The sequence below is a fragment of the Lactuca virosa genome, chromosome 3, assembly GCF_052849685.1.
Source record: "Lactuca virosa cultivar CGN04683 chromosome 3, Lactuca_virosa_CGN04683_v6, whole genome shotgun sequence".
NCBI classification, from domain to species: Eukaryota; Viridiplantae; Streptophyta; class Magnoliopsida; order Asterales; family Asteraceae; genus Lactuca; species Lactuca virosa.
In genome coordinates, this window is record NC_136428.1 from 50,589,471 (window position 1) to 50,610,471 (window position 21,001).

General features: G+C 37.9%; 1 protein-coding gene across 1 annotated transcript; it reads left to right on the plus strand.

The window, feature by feature from the left end:
- The first annotated feature begins 10,265 nt into the window (after window positions 1–10,265).
- Window positions 10,266–11,812, plus strand: LOC145162314 (epoxide hydrolase 1-like). Its single transcript, XM_079081494.1, has 3 exons — window positions 10,266–10,933; window positions 11,117–11,361; window positions 11,469–11,812. Exons 1-3 carry the CDS (start codon window positions 10,415–10,417, stop codon window positions 11,713–11,715), a joined length of 1,011 nt encoding a protein of 336 aa, XP_078937620.1. The 5' UTR covers window positions 10,266–10,414; the 3' UTR covers window positions 11,716–11,812.
- Window positions 11,813–21,001: the final 9,189 nt, after the last annotated feature.

The following is a 21,001-nucleotide window of genomic DNA, read 5'->3' on the forward strand; positions in this document are numbered from 1 at the left end:
GCCTTTTCTGTTGACCGGAAGTGGAAGAGAACCACCATGGCCGCCAACCATGGTGGCTGCCACCACGTACCACCGTCGGCCACCACAAGGGTGGCTGTGTGTGTGTGTTTATTTATTGTGTGTGTGTGTGTGTTTGTGTTAGGATTTGGTGTTGTATATTGTAATCGGGATGAAATAATGAAAAGAAAACTCATAACCACCATCGTGAGGTGGTGGCTGCCGCCTCCTGCCGCCACCAGCCGCCGTGTTGGGTGACGGTGTGCTTTGTTTGTGTTTAGACCTCGTTTGGGATGCTTGGACAAAATGGACTAGGACCATAACCACCACCGTGAGGTGGTGGCCGCCGCCGTGAGCCGTCGTGTGCCGTCGTTGACCACCACTACCCGAGGTGTTAGTGGGTGGTGCCCGACTTAGGAAAACCCTAATTGTCCTAATGAAACCCTAATGGGCCTAAGGACTTAGCTTTTGGGCTTAATTGGATTGTAATGGGTTGGAAACCCTAATTAGGGTTTAGAAAACCCTAATTTTGGAATTATTGGTTTGGACTTATCGGAACCCGCATTTTGGACCATTGGAGTGAAGATATGACTCAAGCCCGATTTCATTGTATGTTTGGACTTAATGGATTAAGTCCTTAATGGATTAAGTCCTTAATGGGTTAAGTAGGAACACTTAACCCTAATCGTCATTTTATGTGAAAAACCTTAATTGGATTTGGGTTCTTATTGGGCCATTTACTGGACTAAGCTGTTGTGGGCCTTTGTGGGCTAATGGGGAACACATTTATGGACTAAGGAGATTATTGGGCTTTTGGATAAGACACATTAGAAAGGCTTGGGCCCAATTTGGAAAATTGGGCCATAATTGGGCCTTGAAGATTATGAGCTATTGGACCATCAGAATGCCAATTGTTTGGACTAGAATAAATTGTTGGGCCTTAAAATAAGTCCATGTAGAGGTTTGGGCCCAATTTGGAAATTTGGGCCATATGTTGGGCCTTGGTTGATTATTGGGCTTTTGGGCATTAAGAGTGTGAGTTTGGGCCTTGGTTTTGAACCAAGCTAGGTTAGGGGTAAAATGGTCCATTTACCCCAAGTGTAGATTTATGGTTATGTATTGGAGCCCAATTATTAATTGGGTGTCGTTTTGATGATTGACAGTTCGGGAACCTGTCAACCAGCAACTAGAGTTTTATCCGCGAGACTTCAGCAGTGTCAGGTGAGTCTCCTCACCATACCAATGGGTCTAAGGCACCAAGGCCGGCCTATTCAGTTAATTGTAATGTTTATTGTAGATTCACTACTGATATGTCTGGTATGCATGTATATGTGGTATGCTAGTGATTATGTGGTATACTATTGACTATGTGGTTTGTGGTATGCTAGTTGTCTTTGTGATACTTGCATGGAAGACCATGGGGGAGTCCATGGCACCCGGATGTAAGACCATGTGGAGAGCCCATGGCTTTCCTATTAAAGACCATGGGGGAGCCCATGACACTTGGATGTAAGACCATGTGGAGAGCCCATGGCTTTCCTATTGAAGACCATGGGGGAGCCCATGGCACTTAGGTGTAAGACCATGTGAGGAGCCCATGGCACCCTGGAGTAAGACCCTGGGGGGAGCCCACAGCATCCGTATATGTTTATATGCATGGTTATGTGATTGATATGGATATATGATTGATATGGTTTATGTAGCTGTTATAGCTGATGTGGATTATGTGGTTTTGTGGATTGTGTGGGGTATGCTCTGGGGAACTCACTAAGCTTCGTGCTTACAGTTTTGTTTATTGGTTTCAGGTATCATCGATTTGGAAAAGAAGGGCTCGGATTGATCGCAGTGCACACACCCATGTTTTCCGCATTGAATGATTTTGGGATGAACTCTGGTAAATGTTTTAATTAACGATGTTTTGGATGTTTGGAATAAATGATATCTATGTTTTGACTATATTAAAAATGAAATTTTTACCCTCGATTTTTGGGTCGTTATAATCTAAACATCATTTGGTTTCAGATCTGAAGGTTGGAGACTTGTACTTAATGGATTAGGTTGAAAAAGATGCACTTTTGGGTCCCTTTGAGACTTAAAGACTAGATCTTGTTTGTTGGGACCAATCTAATGGATAAAGTTGGAAACTTTATCCATTATGGAACTATTATGAACCACAAAAATTTGATATTGTCCCTTCTATCCCTTCCACACAAGAGTTATGATGTTTTATTGGGTTAAGAACTTAGGATTTTGGACATTAAGCACTTTATAGCCATGCAAAGTCATAAAGTTGGAAACTTTATGACTTAGGACATCATTTTGGGCTTGGATCTGAGTTTTGGACGTAAGGGCTTAATGGAATAAGCTCTTAATGGAGTTATGGGACTGGGTTGTGTACGTTGGGCGTACCTGGTGGTACGTTGCGTGTACGCGGTCAGCGCCCCGCTGTTGGTCAACATCAGAGTACGATGGGCATACTTTCTTGGTATGCAGGGCGTACTCCGCTAGGAAGGAATATTGACTTTTGGACCTTGACCGTTGACTTTGACCAAGTTTGACCTAATGGCATTTTGGGTAATTTGATTTATAGTTTGAGATTTGGGTTCCTGTTAATTGTATAGGTGACCGGTAGAGATAACTTTTAGAGCAGTGATCGGTGCAACTATTCTTTCAGGCTGTGAGGTGAGTTTTCTCATTGTATCAATGGGTCGAAGGCACCAATTCCGGCCCATTACTTTGTTATGTATAATGCTAGTTGTCTCTGTGATACTTGCATGAAAGACGAGGATGTGGCCCTTCGCAAATTGTATGAAAGACCATAGGGGTAGCCCATGACACTTGTATGTAAGACCGGGATTTGGCCCTCTACATTGCAAAGAAAGACCATGGGGGTAGCCCATGACACTTGTATGTAAGACCGGGATTTGGCCCTCGGCATTGCAAGAAAAGACAACGGGGTTAACCTATGTCACTTGTATGTTATGGTATGTAGTACTTTGGGGAACTCACTAAACTTTGTGCTTATGGTTTTCACTTTATGTTTCAGGTACATCCGGTAATAAGGACAATGGCCCGACGTGATGGCACAGCATCCCCAGAGTTTTCCGCATTGGCAATTAATGATATTACTCAGATGTTTAAATAATATATTCATTTTGATCGGTTTTGGAAAACTCGTTTGTATGACTTATTGTTTTAAAAAACGAAAATTTTACTTTATACTTTCGGGACGTTACACTGTTCAAAGCCTCCAACTACAATTTCCACCACGAACTCTCCCACCTAAATAAATTATAACTACATCTTGCACTAAATTACCAGAAAAAACACTCATCCATCTTCACATCCAGAAAAAACACAAGCAAGAAATCCATTCAAGTTCAAAATCAAAAGCCACTCAAACACAAAAATCAAATCCAAAAATCAAACATAGATATCAAATCAGAAATCAAAAGCCAAATATTTTTTCTTAACTCGGACCAAGAGATCATTCCAATCCAGAAATCTAAGGATTCTTTGACAAAAATGATAGAAATATAGAATCTGATACTAATTTGACGGAAAAGAACCTGATCAAAACATCCAAAAAAACGAGACTCATAAAAATATTCAAAAAAACCATTGTATAGGTCATTACTCAATTGTGGAGAGATCCTCAAAATAAACTCAAAAATCGAATCAATAAACGATGGTTGGTAGATGGGATCGAAAGAGAGGCTTGCTTCAATCGGGTTTACCAAAGTCGGTAGTTTCAGTGGTGAAGGTGCTTGCTAGAATCGATTGTTTCAAAATTCGATTGTTTCCAGAAGTCGATGCTTCAATCGGGTTTCCAGCACATCGGAGACGAAAGAGAGCATCTCGTATCTTGTTACTGATGCTTCACTCGAGTTTCCAAAAACTGATGCTTCAATCGGGCTTCTAAAGTCGATGATTTCTAGAGGAGAAATCAGCTCTCTAGTTACTGTTGCTTTTAGATCTGAGTGGTTGGAATCTGTTTCGATGAAAACGTAACTACCGGATTTCATGATACTAAACGCCATAAGCACACTGGAGAGATAAAGAGATAGATGTTTGAGCAGATGCAAGTTTCAGGTGAAGCAAAAATGGAGGAAGAAGAATGGGTGTATCTTGGTGGAGGCGGACAAGAACGACGGAGGTAAAGGGGAGATATCTTTGGGTTTATGTTACAAACTAAATAAGGGAGTGGAAAAATTGGCCGGTTTTTTTTTTATTTTTGTTAATAAATTATTCGGTAAATTACACGGATGGTCCCTGTGGTTTGGGGTAACCTGCGTGCCTAGTCCCTGAGCAAGATTTTTAACTCGGATGATCCCTAATGTTAAAATTCGTAACCCGTCTGGTCCCTCACTTAACATTCCGTCTAGTTGCTCTGTTAAAACACCCCACATGAAAGGCACGCAGGGGCATTTTTGTCCTTTTAATATTCTTGAGTTACTGCCATGTTGTATACGAAGAGGCGATCATTTTCTCAGTACTCCATCTTTCCGTTCAGAAAACCCAGACAAAAATTTCACAGTCAAGATAAGAAAACCCTAATCGTGATATCTTTGTCTTTGAAACGCAATGGTGTTGTGGCGTATACGTGCAAATATGGAGGAAATCGATGTTGGACGTCGTTACTGTAAGTATTCTTTCACTCTCAATCTTCTATAACTTCGATTTTGTTGAAACCTAAGCTGAAGTGGGTTATTTCACAGGGGGACAAAAGTCAGTGACATGTTCTAAGTGTAACAAAAGTGGGCATAATGCAAGGACTTGCAAGGGACAGAAGGCTGGTGGTTCTCAAACTTTAAGGAATGTTGGTGGATCACAAACTTCAAGGAATGTTGTTGGTGTTGGAAGTGCAAAAGTGAAGGCTGGTTGATCACAAACTTCAATGAATGTTGGAAGTGCAAAAGTGAAGGCTGGTGGATCACAAACTTCAAGGAATGTTGGTGGTGCTGGAAGTGCAAAAGTGAAGGATGAAAGTGCAAAAGTGAAGGCAGGTGTTGGCAAAAAAGGGAAAGGTGTCACATAAATGTGGCTTTTAGGTGCTTATGTATTGTTCTGGTTGATGTTGACAAACATTGTCTTATTTTGAACTAGGTTATATGTTGTCATGGTTGTGTTGATTGCTTTTGAAAAACAATGTTGTAATTATAGTATCTAGTTTTAGCAATGTACTTTGCCTTTGACAAACAATGTAATCTTTTGATTGCTTTTGGCATTGCTTTTATTTTGGTCACCTGTTTTGCTCATTTTTTGACAAACAATGTAATATTTTGATTGCTTTTAACATTGTAGTTTTAGCAATGTCCCAGTATACTTCACAAATTGTAAAATACAATCAAGTTCAACAAAATATCATTTTCATTGATAAAAGGGTACCCTTGATACAAATAAGATTCATTATAATGCATTGTAAACAACTACAACTACATCAATTGATCTTAAACCTAACACTACAACTTGTAAACAATTATCCCAAAAAACAAAAACCAACTGATTATTAATAATGTCTTCAGATTCCGATTTTGGACCTCAAGTTCTTGAATTCGGATTTCAAGCCCCTCATTTTTTATTTCCGCCTCATGACCATGCTTTTCTTCATCTACCCACTTAATAAAGCCAGACCTTGGTCCATGTACTGTCAATGGCTTCGATTAGCACATACACATACTAGGGTTAAAATAGAAAATCCCCCAAAACAATTACAACATCATACCTCTAACGGGCAAGCATAAAATGCCCTACCTGGGTTTCTTTTCGTAGTTGAAGTCCGTACTACGCCTATCGCACCACAATTGCATTTCATCATTTTTAATCGGCTGTGAGAAGAAAGGTGGGAGGAGAAGACTGTGATTGAGAAAGAAATGAGGGAGGAAGACGAATAAACCATGTTTAAAGACTGGGTGATATGAAAAGACAAAAATACCCCCAACGTGCTTATCACGTGGGGGGTTTCTAACCACAAAACAGACAGAATGTTAAGTGAGGGACCAGGCGGGTTACGAATTTTAACATTAGGGATCATCCGAGTTAAAAATCTTGCTCAGGGACTAGACACACAAGTTACCCCAAACCACAAGGACCATCTGTGTAATTTACCCTAAATTATTAAATAAAATAAACAAAATAATTAAATAATAAATAAGGGTATATTGGTTATTTTAAGTCGGTTAGGGACCAAACGCATGATTGAAATTATAGGGCTTGTACGAGTTAAAAAAATAAATTAGGGACCAAATGAACAAATTACCCCAAACCACAGGGATCATCCGTGTAATTTACTCTTCTTTTAACAACATTTCGCCATAAGATTCAAACGAAAACAACTCAATTTGATGTCTATATTATGTAACTTTTTGTTATATATTTAAATTAAATAAAGTTCCTAACTTAAAATGATTAGAATAAAAAAATTAAAAAGGACGAGGTGTCATATGAAATAATAAAATTAATGGTACAATAAAAGCTAAAATTAAATGTGTTAATGATGGGCCGGTTATTAGAATAAGTGATGGACCACGTCCGAACACAGAATGCTCAATCAACCCATATGGATGAGACTTTGTCCACTCGCCCATTTGGCGGCCCCGTTAGCCCGCTGCGAAAAACCATCCGGTGGACTTGCCATAAAGTAGGAATGAGCAAAGGAACCGATCCGAACAGGCCCGAACCGGACCCGACCTGGGAACCGAAGTCGGCCGAAATTAAGAACCGAACCGGACCGCCAGTTCTACCCATTCTTGTCATGTCTTCAATGGTGGAACCGGTCATCAAGAAATAGCAACATACGGTTTCGGTTTTTACCGGTTCTACCGGTTTTTGCCGGTTCTACCGGGTCCGGTTCCGGTTTCTACCGATTCCCGATTTCAAAAATCCACAAGAATATCGTCCCGGTCCCGGCCCGACCGGTTCCATCGGGTTCTGGTTCAGGTACCGGTTCCCCGGTCCAAATGCTCGTCCCTACCATAAAGGATGCTTTAAGTGACATTAATGTAAAGTAAACCGGCACTTTCAAATTATAAATCTTAAAGAGAAATTAAATATCCTCCTACCTATTGTTTCTACCAATCCTCATACCCATTTAAATGATGACATGTGTCATGTTAGTATCCTAAAATATCATTAAATGAACATTAAATGTTACACATGTCACCATCTAATTGGGTAGGATGATATTTAGGAACAAAAAGTAGGAGGATATTTAATTTCTCTCAAATCTTAAAATGTATATTAAAAGAGAAATTAAATATCCTTCTATTTTTTGTGTCTACTATCTTCCTACTTATTTTAGATGGTGACAAGTGTCATTTAATTTAATTTAAATTTGATTGAAATGTTAAATTTGTACACTTGTCATCATCTTAAATAGGTAGGAAAAAAATTAGGAACAAAAGTTAGGAGTAATTTCTCATATTAAAAGTATGATCTTCCAAACCAACCCTTTTCATTCTTGTTTCATTTGTCTTTTTAAAAAATACAAATGGCATGGCAAGCCATCGTTGTAGCTGCCATTCTCCATACATTCCTGAATAAAATGAAATATCATTTTGTTGTGGTTGCTTCAACCTTTTCATTGTCAGATGAAACATCGATTTTCAACTTCCCTACTTTCTTTTTCAGCCAACATGAACCTTTGCCCCGTATTTGATCTCTTCAATGAGGCAACACGTCTTTTGTATTTTGCCTCATAGGAGTTTTCTTTTTTATTAGTTTTCTTTGCTTTGTGGTCTGACCTTAGCAAAGTGTCAAATTTCTCCACGTTTAAAGTACTTGTCTGTTGAAGCTAATTTTTGTTTGTCATCTCGAAGAGGTGAGTCCGCTTCAACTTTCTTGGTCCATATGTAGGATGTCTTTTGGAGTTTTTAAACCTACTATATTTGTAAAAACACGATTTCACAAATAAGGTATGTTGAAGTTTAGTAAGTTTTTTTTTTTTTTTTAATGACCATTTCATTGCTACTTTAGTATTAAATAAGTATCTAAGTGATGTATGTTAAGGTTTTATAGGAAACCCATAAGAAATACATAGAAAGTTGAAGCACTCAGAAGAATGTCTAGTGCTAGGTTCGGTAAAATAAAAAACTACAATTTTTGAGGAAAATTGTGTGAGATATTTTTATTGGGGATTTTTTAATTTTGTTACGAACACGTAGGCGAAAACCTTATCACGAAGGTTCCAAGTCAAAAGATATGGATTTTTAAGTGTCATGGGTCAAAAGTGGGTGCTGAACCGGATTTGGACCGCCGAACCAAGTTCTGGGCCGGCCCAGGCATGAATTTTAGCCGACTTTGACGTAAATTAGCATTTTTGGCTTGATATTTTCACCATTTTCAGTCTTAAAACTCCATAACTTGGTCTCTAACTTTTCTCTATCAATCCCTATCGTTTGTTGTAAGAAAACTTCGTACTTCGGAAGTATTAAGTGAAGATTTTGAGGTAAAAACCCTTAAATTTTTGGTGTTTAGTGTTTTTTAATGTTATGCTTGATTTTGGTGGTGTCTAGCTCCGGATCCTACTATAAGAAAGTTATTGGAATGTTTGTTTAACCTATTTTGAAGGTCTCTTAACATGATTATGTCTTCATATTTGGAAGTATTTTGATTAGCATGGTCTAAACTACATGTGTTCTTGAAGATGAAACTGTAATCCCATATTTGTGCTTGAGTTTTGAACTCTAGGACTTGCTACAAGTTTATAGAAGTATATCTAACATGTTAAGATGTATTTCATAAGGAATACATGGTTAAAGTTTTTTTTTTTTCCAAAATATTTATTTTCTCACAATTTTGGAAAGTTAAACATGTTCAAAAATAGCTTGCGAAGCTAGTTAATTTATGTCAGATGATAGTCTTTGAAAGTTTATACTATGAAAATAAGATTCAAAAAGGCTATTTGATAGGGGTGAGCAAACCCAAACCAAGAAACCGAGAAACCGACTAAAACCGACGAAACTGAAACCGAAAAAACCGAAACCGAAGCAAAACCGACGATTAAGGTTTGAATTTTTTAAAAACCGAAAAATCGGGTTCGGTTTTGGTTTTTACCCAAAAACCGACCCATCCAACCCGATAAACCGACCCATACTTAAAACCGACAAACCGCCCCAAGAAACCGACCCATTCAACCCGAGAAACCGACCCATTCAACCCGAGAAACCGACTCATACTTGATTGTTTTTTGGTTGTAATAGACTATTTCGGGCTTTGGTTCTGACTTGTAATAGACTATTTGTTGTATAACTCATGTTTTTTGAAGTATTTAACTTAAATTTGGTGTTTTTTGAAGTATTTAACTTGTTGCTTCATTTATGAAAAATGGGTTAAAACCCAAAACCCATGGGTTTAAACCCAGAACCCGTGAATGTATGGGTTGAACCCAAGAAACCGAAAAACCGCCCAAACCGACCTCAGAACCCGAGAAACCGAACCGACCAGAAACCGATCCTATTGGGTTCTGAAAACCAGAAACCGACCATTTATGTGTTGGGTTGGGTTTGGGTCCAAAACCGACTCAATCCGACACATGCACACCCCTACTATTTGATGAAAATATGGTTATTTTGAGGACTTCTAAAAAAAAGTCAACAAGGTCAATACGGTACCATAATTCTTTTCACAACATGTCGCCCTAAGATTCAAACGAAAACAACTTATTTTGATGTCTATATGATGTAATTTTTCATTTTTTTGTTTGTTATATATTTGAATTAAATAAAGTTCCTAACTTAAAATGATTAGAATAATTTTTTTTTAAATGACGAGGTGGAATAATTTAGAAGTAATTTAGTATATATTTGTATTTGTCGTTCAAAAAAAATAAAAATAAAAGCAAAAATTAAATTTGTATTAATGATGGGCCGGTTTTTAAAATAAGTGATGGATGACGTCCGAACACAGAATGCTAAACCCATATGGATGAGACTTTGTCCACTCGCCCATTTGGTGGCCCCGTGATCCCGCTGCGAAAAACCATCCCGTGGAATTGCCATAAAGGATGCTTTAAGTGGCATTAATGTAAACCAGCACTTTCAAATTATAAATCTTAAAATGTATATTAAAAGTATGATCTTCCAAACCAACCCTTTTCATTCCTGTTTCATTTGTCTTTTTTAAAAATACCCCGCATTACAGTGTACGGTTTTCTTATTTTTCCAATATCTCATAAGTGAGATGAGACAAACTTTAAATTAAATTAATTTAGATGTAAGAAAGGTTTAGCGACCGAATTGAACATGTATGAATGTGTATTGCTGTTTGGTGGTATTTGTCTTGATACATACTATGCTACATCATTGTCCTTGGATCTAATGCAACGTTGCTTTCCAAAAGCTGCCGGCCGGCCACATATTCTTGGTGTTTCGTATTAGTCATTTTTCATCTTATAAAACATGAATCACATGCATGTCTCATGATCCACAACATAGCATTCAAAGAAGAAATTAAGAACAAGATGGAGGGGATAGTGCACAAGACGATAAGTGTGAATGGGCTCGACATGCACATAGCAGAGAAGGGTGAAGGTCCATTAGTCTTGTTCGTCCATGGCTTTCCTGAGCTTTGGTACTCCTGGCGTCACCAGATTGTGTATTTGGCTGATCATGGTTACCGAGCTGTGGCACCAGACCTTCGTGGCTATGGCGACACAACAGGTGCACCAGTGAATGACCCCACCAAGTTCACCATCTATCATCTGGTAGGTGACTTGGTTGGGCTTATTGATGCGATCACCAGTGAAGGTGAAAAGGTGTTTGTTGTTGGTCATGATTGGGGTGCCGTCGTTACTTGGCACTTGTGCATGTTTAGGCCGGATAAAGTCAAAGCTTTGGTGAACCTGAGCGTGCCCTTTCTTCCCTGGAACCCAATGGGAGACATGATCAAGATGATGATAGCCGCATATGGGGAGGATCATTACATGGTCAGGTTTCAGGTACTTCCTACACCCCATCACGACCACTATCCATCGAATTTATTTTCATTTTGTAGCCTTATGCAATAAGAAAGACCATCTTAATTTTTTCTACCACTTTCTTAAATATGACTTTACTTCCTTACATATATGTGTATATATATATATATATATATATATATATATATATATATATATATATAGGTACCTGGAGAAATTGAAGCCGAGTTAGCTGTAATGGATACTAAAACTGTTGTGAAAAAGTTGTTGACATTTCGAGAACCAGGACCAATTTATATTCCTAAAGGTAAAGGATTTAAGCATTCCCCTATCGATGCCCCAGTTACCTTGCCACCTTGGTTGTCAGAAGAAGATGTTGAATACTTTGCTAGCAAACTCGAGAAGACGGGTTTTTCTGGTGGAGTTAATTACTATCGAGTCCTTCCTTTGTAAGTTCCCCTTCACTCCAGTTTGTTTCCTAATATTGATGTGTAATTTATGTGAGAAGTGAGAATCCATGGTTACATTTACCCTGTAATTGATTGTACCATGACAGGAACTGGGAACTCAGTGCATCATGGAGTGGTGCCAAAGTGACAGTCCCCTCAAAATTCATCACCGGAGACCAAGACTTGGTGTATCACATGCCTGGGGTTAAGGACTATATACATAATGGTGGGTTTCAGAAGGATGTTCCTTTGTTGGAGGAGGTGGTGGTGATGGAAGGTGCAGCCCATTTTATCAACCAAGAGAAGCCTGATGAGATTAACAAACACATAATTGAGTTTTTGCAGAAATTCTGATTTGCTAGATCATCTTAACCCAACCGCCGATATGGGCGCTAAACCAAGATCCATGGCTCTTATATGTCGGGTTTTAATAATTTGGGAAATACTATCTTGAGACCCATCTTTTATTTTTCATGTTATACAATATGTGTGGTTTAGGGTATCACAATGTATTGAACTTATTAAAGTTTAATAGACTCACACATCATCATTTTCTTTTCTATACAAATTTTATATTAATTTTTTTATAATGCATTGAGTTTTTCAAGGTTTAATGAAATATAATTTTAATAATAATAATGTTTTTTTTTCCATTGAAGAGTTCAATGGTCATTGAATTTCATATTTACTGAATCCCAACGTGACATTCCTCAATATGCAATGGAATTATTAGTCATGTCTAATAGTCATGTCACTTCATTCAACTCTCTCATGGAACTATGTAATATGAAAGCTCTTACTTCATAATCTCATTTTTGCATTGACTATGTGAACTTTTTATTTTTAACTAATATTCAAATATCCCTCTATTAATTCGGCTTACCAAAATTTTAAAAGTTTTAAACTAGTTGTAGTCTTCAACACTACTAAAAGCTAAAAATAGTAGGGAGAGAATCCTCGAAACTTTGAGAAAGAAAGCTTGTTTTTATAAGAAAAGACCACATCAATATGGTTACAAAGCCAAAGTTGTAGAACAAGTGAAGTAAACATTGATATTGTATAAGGACATCCACAATGGATTGAACTTCATAAAGGTCAATGGATTGTCTTATCATTTTTTTTATTCCATAAAACTTTATATGTTTTGTTCTACAATGCATTGAAATCTACAAATTTCAATAAGAAATTACAAAAGTTAATTTATAGTATATATTTAAGAAATAAAAAAATTTCTTTTTTGCATTGAAATGTTCGGTGACCATTGAACTTCAAATCAATTGAATATCAATGTGACATCTCATTATGGTATACTTCAATTCATTGAAAGACAAATAGATTTGTCATCTCGTTCAATTCTTCCATTAACTTGCCATTATAGATGTCCTAAGAGTAATGGGAAAAGTTACACATTTAAAAGGGTGATACAAAAAGAAATCAAATGTCGTGAAAACCGAAGACATAGAAGAGGAAGAGATTGCTATCCCACATTGCTAGGAAATTAAAAGTAGGCATGACATTCTTATCAAAGGAAAGAAAAAGACAAAAGTTGACACTGAGGTTTTGGTTTCACTTTTCATATATCTAATATTATCAAAACTTTAATATAAAAAGAAGGATTTCGGATCATATTTTGGTGTATCATAATCGGGGCCAACTTAGCCTTTTGTCGTATATGGAATACAATAAAAAAATAGATAATGACTTAAAATATAATATATTTTTCGATTTGTACACATTTAATTTTTAAGTTCTTTTTGTCTATATTTACCATTTCAACTTGTTTAAATTATACACATTTAGTCCTTATAACCGGTTACTCAATGTAAGTCGAAAAAAATGACATAGTAGGGTAATATATTTCTCAATTTGTACACATTTAGTCCTTGTATTTTTTGTTGCAAAATCAATCATTGTTGTTTTTGTACACATTCAGTATTTATGACCGTTTTTTTCAGGTTTTGTTCACGGCATCCTACGTGGGACAATAATTAATGAGGTGTTCGGAGTTGTTAATGCTTCTTGCCACAGCGGCCTCAGTTGCTTGGTTGCTTAGCTCTTGTGGTTTGACTTAGTTCATGTGTTCTGAACGTCGTAACTTCTTCATATGATCTCGAATTGTAACAATCTTTATATACATGTGTTCGTATTTGAGTCTACTATAACTTTCATTTAGATTTCCCATTAAAAAGTAAAAAGTTATTGTGATGGAAGGCTTTCATTTAGATTTCTCATTAAAAAGTAAAAAGTTGTTGTGATGGAAAGCGTGGCCCACTTCATCAATCAAGAAAAACCTCATGAGATCAACGAGCTCATAATTGATTTTCTGTGGCCCACTTCATCATTCAAGAGATGTCTCATGAGCAATATTTTGAAAACCGAACCGAACCGGCCAGTTCAACCGGGAACCTATGAGGTTACCGGTATTTTATCTCTTAAAAACCGCCTGTATTGTGAACCGGAAAAAACCGAGCTGGTTCAACCGGAATTAAAACCGGTTTATTGAATAAAATATTGTTTTTCTTATATCCAGCTCAAAACAAGCAAGTAGACTCTAAAGAGCCAGCCGGCTAAAACGTTATTTGGCTTGGTCTTCTAAGCGTTGTTGGGCTCCATTTTATAGGCTTAGTGTACCTTTTATTTCTTTCTCACCCACCGGTGTGGGATAACTCAAATATAACTCTTCTACATTTTTTTAAACTACTACTTTCTTTTCAATACTGTAACATCCCAATTTTCAAGGCCAAAAATTTCATTTTTAATTAAGAGACTTGTAAAACAATTTACTGAAAAACAGCATTGGTTCATATCATTTCATAAAACATAGTCACGTGTCTCAAACCATATCATCAAAATAGTAATAAATGTCATAGTACAATCCTATGGATCTCAAAATGCGGAAATCATATGTGTGCGATGCGCTGCTACCGTGCCGGCTCCTTCCCCTTCGCTGAAGAGGTAGCTGAAACAAAACTGAAAACTGTAAGCACGAAGCTTAGTGAGTTCCTCCATCATACCACATACCATAAGCATATACTGCCTATCCCTCGGTATCTTTCAACCGGTATCTGACTGGCATAATCGGAAGCTGGACTTCCCTTCGGTATCTTTCAACCGGTAGCCGGGAGTTGACCTCCCTTTGGTATCTTTCAACCGGTAACTGGGAGCTGACCTCCCCTTCGGTATCTTTCAACCGATAATCGGGGACTATTTCACCCCCTACCACTACCATATAATAACATATCATGAACATACTGTTAGGCATGCATAGGCAATGTCTACCACTTCGGTATCTTTCAACCGGTAACTGGGGACTAGTTCACCCCTACTACTACTATATAATAACGTATCATGAACATACTACTAGGCATGCATGGGCACTGTCTACCCCTTCGGTATCTTTCAACCGGTAACCGATGACTATTTCACCCCTACTACTACTAACACATATATCATAGCATCCTAGAACATAAGCATATCAGATAGCGGCAACCCAAACAATTATCACAAAGGCAATCATCTAATCAAACAACTCCGACTAGCGAGCCGACATTGTGGCCGTAGACCCACTCCTACTGGAAGGTAACTCACCTCAATGTCGTAAAGTGTCTGAACTGTCCTTGCTGCCGGAATCAACCCCTCTCAGATCCTACACATAACAATCTTCCTTAATTACCATTTCCTGGTCAACTCAGGTCAAAGTCAAAGTCAAGGTCAACACCTTGGTCAAAGTCAACTCTAGGTCAAAGTCAACATCCAGTTGACTCAACTCGCCGAGTTGGCCTCACAACTCGTCGAGTTCCGAAATCATGAAAACGCCAAGACTTCAACCCTACTCGTCGAGCCTTACAAGGGCTCGCCGAGTTCTCCTTTAAACAAAGTCGGGACCTTCTATAACTGACTCGCCGAGTTCATCCTTGAACTCGTCGAGTTCATCTTCATCCGAGTTAAGGTGTTTAGTCCTTGACTCGTCGAGTTTATCCTTGAACTCGTCGAGTTCATCTTCATATGGTTGGGATATTGTCTTGAACTCGGCGAGTTCATCCTTGAACTCATCGAGTACGGTGATCTTCAGGTCCATAATGAACCCAACTGGCTGAGTCTTCTTCCAACTCAACACACACTCGCTATCAGAAGGGGTTTTGGGGAAAAATGCGACCTGACTCGCCGAGTCACATAAGCGACTCGCCGAGTCCCTCTATGTCCAAAACTATTCAGTCGATTTTAGATGGTCTTATTGCATCCAAAACATAGATCTGACATCCTAGGGTCCATTTTACACATAAAGCTACGAACTTGACGTTCATGCATGGGGTTTTTGGCTCAAAAGACTCTAAAATGAGGTTTATATGATGCATGGGACTCCCATGGCCATAAAGTTGGCACCTTTTATGCCATGGGAACCCTCAATGGTTCCAGATCTGAAGTTATACCCCCTTAGAACCACAAAATCCCGAAAATGGCTCTACTAAAACTTAGAAAAGGTAGAAACTTGTCCTAACTAGAGATCTAAGAGATAAATGGTCAAGGTTAAAGCTTTTTACCTTGAATGAGCTGGAAATGAATCAAAACCTCTGGATCTACTTGCTTCTTCTGGAACCAACAAGCTTCCACTTCTTTCTTCAAGCTTCAAATAACCACAACCACACAAAAATGGCTCAAGAACACTCCAAATGCTTTAGGGTTTCGAGTTAGGGCTTTTCTGGACTGTGAGAGACGATGGAGGCTGAAGTGGGACAAGATAATATGTTTAAATAGGGTGCAAACCCTAAATATTAGGGTTTCATCCAGGCAGTCCTACTCGTCGATTCGGGCTCCTGACTCGTCGAGTAGATTACTTAAAACCTGCGTCCATAATCCAGTCTACTCGACGAGTTGGGCCTCCAACTCATCGAGTCACAGTGTAAAACATGCAATTACTTATATGGAAAATACATATCGGGAACCGGGTGTTACAAATACACACACATATTACACCATCTTTTTTTACACAGCACACACACATATTACATATATTCACATTCACTTATTTAGGCTAATTGTTTTATACTACTTGCGTAATATACATATATAAAAGACACACACTACGTATATTTAATATACATATACACATATATAATCTATTCTTCTACACACAACACACACACATTTTAATATATATATATATATATATATATATATATATATATATATATATATATATATATATATATATATATATATATATATACTAGCCGTTTACTCGCGCCAAGCGACGGGTGTAAATTGGTATTCAGGAATTAGTTTCTACACCCGCTTACCTTACACCTGTAATCTATGTAGTGTAATCTATCGGCACTATTAGTTTTATTTCGGGGAATATTTTCGTTTCAGTGATTAAAGTGTAACGCCCGTAGATCCGGGCTAGTCAATTTAGAGACGATAAGTATCAAAAGTGACTTTTGATAAAAGATTATTTAGAATGAATAATCTTAACCAAGTCATAGTATATGTCACAAGGTTTCCGAAAATATAAAGAATGCTGAAATCCGAGTTATAACGAAGAAGTTATAACCTGTCGAAATTTCGCGACAGAACCGGCACGACACAGCGCGACGTAAATAGTGAATTTATGATAGAGCGATATTTGGATTTAGCTATCTAAACGAAAGTCATAGAATACGTTAAACCGAGAGCGTGCATGAAAAGAACGCCTAAATCTGACTTCGTATGAGGAAGTTATGATTTTTCGAAGTTTCGGCTTAGCAGTGTACAACCCGAAGTTCGAATATGAGATCGAGCGATATTTAGCCGAAACAATCTAAATGAGAATTGAAGATCTCAACGATAGTAGTCCAACGGTGAACGGACATCAGATGAAGGAGTTATGAATTCCTAACGGAGTTTTCCTGTCCCGGCCTACAAAAAATAATATAAAAAAAGTTAAATTCAAAATTAGCCGTCGGAGTCTAAACGAGAGTTGTAGAGCATAATCTCACCTACGCGTGGATATAAAGAACGTCGAAAACGGAGCTAGTATGCGAAAGATATGAATTTCTAAAGTTCGGGGCGCGAACCCCGACACTATGTCAGAGTTCACGACGTGAATACAGTGTTCACGACGTGAAATCAATATTTATGACTTCTGGAGCCTGACAGACGCAAGTTGCAATGACGCACCTGATGACTACTGAACTCACGACGTGAATATTTGAGATTCACGACGTGAATTCAGTATTTCAGCCCTATAAATAGAAATCGAAGGGCAGCCGATTTTGGTTGTTGCTAGTTTGGCTGGATTTGTTCGTTTCGAAATGCTAGGTTGACATAGAAGAATCCGAAAGGAGATGCATTGAAGAAATGTCAGGGCTATCCCGCTAGTTGGATAGGTGACTTCTCAATCTTGGAAGAGCATCTTGCAAGGGTTAGAGGTTTTGAAGGATGAGCTGGTATGGAAGATAGAAAGCTATTTTCTTACTCCCTCTCTCCCTATACCCTCTCTGGTCATTTTGAAGTACCCCCGAAGCCCCGATATCATCCCGAGACCCGAAGCAAGTCCCGACGCTCCGAAGATCCCGAGGAGAAAAGAGTTTCAAGCCGAAGCTCTGCCCGCGAGAAGCCCGGTGTGTGAAGATATCCCGGATTCACCGAAGAATACTACTTGAAGAGCCGTAGTGCTGTCCGACAATCGTCTTAACAAGTGAGTGTATAGTTACTTTCTTCTAACACATAAATATGAAGTATTTACTATGAAATACGTGCTATGTGTTTATATATTGTTTGTTTATTTGAGATGGGTGTAGTATTAATGTTTTATATAGGTTTTAAATAAGTTAAACTGTATATGCATTTTATATCTACGAATATGTTGGGTAAAACATGGGTAGATAAATGATGAGGTATGAAAGATAATTAAGAATAATATTGACAGATGCACCAAATAGAGAATCTCAAAATACTAGCAGATGCGCCTAAGAATAAAATTGGCAGATGCACCAAATAGTGAATGACGTAATCCTGGCAGATGCGCTTAAAGGATAATGTCGGCAGATGCGCCTAATAGTGTATGTCGTAATCCAGGCAGTGACGCCTAATAGTGTATGTCGTAATCCAGGCAGTGGCGCCTAATAGTGTATGTCGTAATCCAGGTAGTGGCGCCTAATAGTGAATGTCGTAATCCTGGCAGAGGCGCTTAAAGGATAAAGTTGGCAGATGTGCCTTATGTAGCAATGGATTTTGTGCCAATTCCTTAGGTCAATCCTTAGGAATGAATGAATGAAGGATAGTTGATTCTTAGGGTAAAACGTTAAGAAATAAAGAAGATAATGGGGATGGGTAATTGGGTTGATTGTTTGATGATTGGATATAATAATTGTATTATTGTGGGTTGAAAACCCCATATGCTTACCAGGCTCCCAAGCCTGACCCACTCAGTTTTCTTTGTATTACAAGAAGTGGCTCAAGAGCATAAGTTGGTTGACATGACAAGAGATAATGGATTATAGGCCAGTAGTTATAAATAATTGTTGTAAGGTCTATTTTGATCTGTTTATGCTTTTGGTCTGTATCGGAACATGACATCCCGAGATTTTATTATTTAACGAAAAGTACATTCTCTTTGAGAAATGTTTTGATAAAGTTTTATCATATCTGTTTGGGAACAAATTCCGCAACCGTTTTCTTTAAAAGATTACTCTGATTTATAAAACAAATCATAAACAAATCGGTCTTTTCTGGCCGTGAAAAAGGGGATGTCACAGTTGGTATCAAAGCATTAGTTTAAGAGAACTAGGAATTTGTAGGAAATTTCTAGACTTAAACTTAGAATGCTAAGTAATGATCGTGAGGAGTGTGTCTAAAATATTTTAGGTAGTACACCTAAATTGACACGAGCACTAGTTTATTTTAGGAAAGATGCCTAAAATGCCTTTATGTGCTAAATGATATATGCTATTATTTGTTCGGATCTATGGTCTGTTGCCGACCGGATCTGGAAATTTTATGTGCTCAGGTTTCTAAACGTCTAATTACGATATTAGAACTGGCATGTAATTTTTCGAAGTAATGAGGAGGAATATGCGTCTAATGTTAGATAATTATGGGACCACATCATATATATGTAATGTTATCATTAAATCCAGTTATTATGGTAATAGTATAAATTGTTGATGGACCGATTTATAGAATATTTAGTTACCTTGTGGGTTGAGTTCCCGGTTTGACTCAAGATCCTCAAGATCCCTTCCATCTCTCACATTAGGGTTTATCTCCATCTATAAATACATGTGATGAGGAGCAGATCAAGACACACGAAATACACATGAAAATTCATTAGGGTTTGCTGAGAGATTTTAGAGAAAGCTCTTGAGATCAACTGGAAAACCCAACCTAGTTATTCAGATCTGAAGATCATAATGAAATCAGGTATGTAATTGTTATTTCATGTTTAAGTTTTCTTTTAATCAGATTCGAGATTAAAGATCCAAAGTTTATGCTTCCGCGTTGTGTTTTGGTTATGAAAATAGCCAACATCTAAACCTTCCTCTATATATATTCTCGTCTCGATAAATCGAACGACCGCTTTGGTGTGCAGAACATTATGGTGAAGACTCGTAGAGAATTGAGTAAATGGAGGAAATGAAAGGCTTATGATAGTGAATGACACCTATCGGAAGATATCGTAAGAGTGGTATCTTGCCTTTAGAATATGTCTGATAAAATGACGGAACGTTTAGAGGAGTACGGTAAGTCTGAAGTACACATTCGAGTGGCAGGATGATGGAACGATTGGTGTAATTCTTGAAGTTGTCCCATCGTCTGGAATTTCCATCACCAACCGAGTTGAAGTAGAATTGATGATTAATGATACGCATGGAAGAAATCCTAGTAGAGTCTAGGAAAATTTTTATGATTATTTGGACACATTCGTATGTGTTAAATTGTTTTGTGATTTTAGGACTTGGGGACTGCGAGACAATACTTGGGACGAGTATGAGTAGGTGTGAATAGTAGTAGAGATCTATACTACTGGAAGCACAGGACTCACGCTTGGATCAGGGAAAGTCACAAGGTTACCAAGAAGCTAGTAATTGATTCCGTTTTATTCAAGTATGTCATTACCATTGTTTCGGTAATTACTAGTAAGATGGTTGTTATTCCGACCCTAGTGGTCATATCAAATTGATTCCGACTATAATGAGTTTGTTACGTGGTTCGGAGAACCAAGCTCGATGTAACATCTGACTTAAGTCAGAAGGGTGAAATCAATGCGACAAATTGTATTGCGCTCGTTGTTAAAGAAGTTAGTAGCTAGAAATGCTACATGCTAAAATGTGATTATATCATATTAGAATATGAAGGAAGGTATATTCCATTCTGGAATTTAACTCTAAAAGACCTGAGTCTAAGCGTTGCATCATGCGATGAGAGGTCATTGGAGCACGACTCATCGGTCTGTTACAATAGATAAAGGAAAGTATTTATCCTAAGAAGAAGAAGGAGTCCACAATAAGGACTTATTTTGTAACTCGAAGGTTACGATTGAATGTCCAACATAATACGAAAAGCAGATGCAAGATTGAGCATCGTCTGCAGTCAGGAAGCCCTAGAGTTAAATACTCATTCGAAGAAAAAAAATTGAAGTTACGATTATTACCTAGGATGA

Bases quoted from the DNA above. Each gene is read 5' to 3' on its own strand.
- LOC145162314 (XM_079081494.1), top strand. From the start codon at position 10,415: ATGATCCACAACATAGCATTCAAAGAAGAAATTAAGAACAAGATGGAG. The intron at 10,934-11,116 runs GTACTTCCTACA...ATATATATATAG, and splicing joins ATTACATGGTCAGGTTTCAG to GTACCTGGAGAAATTGAAGC. The intron at 11,362-11,468 runs GTAAGTTCCCCT...GTACCATGACAG, and splicing joins TACTATCGAGTCCTTCCTTT to GAACTGGGAACTCAGTGCAT.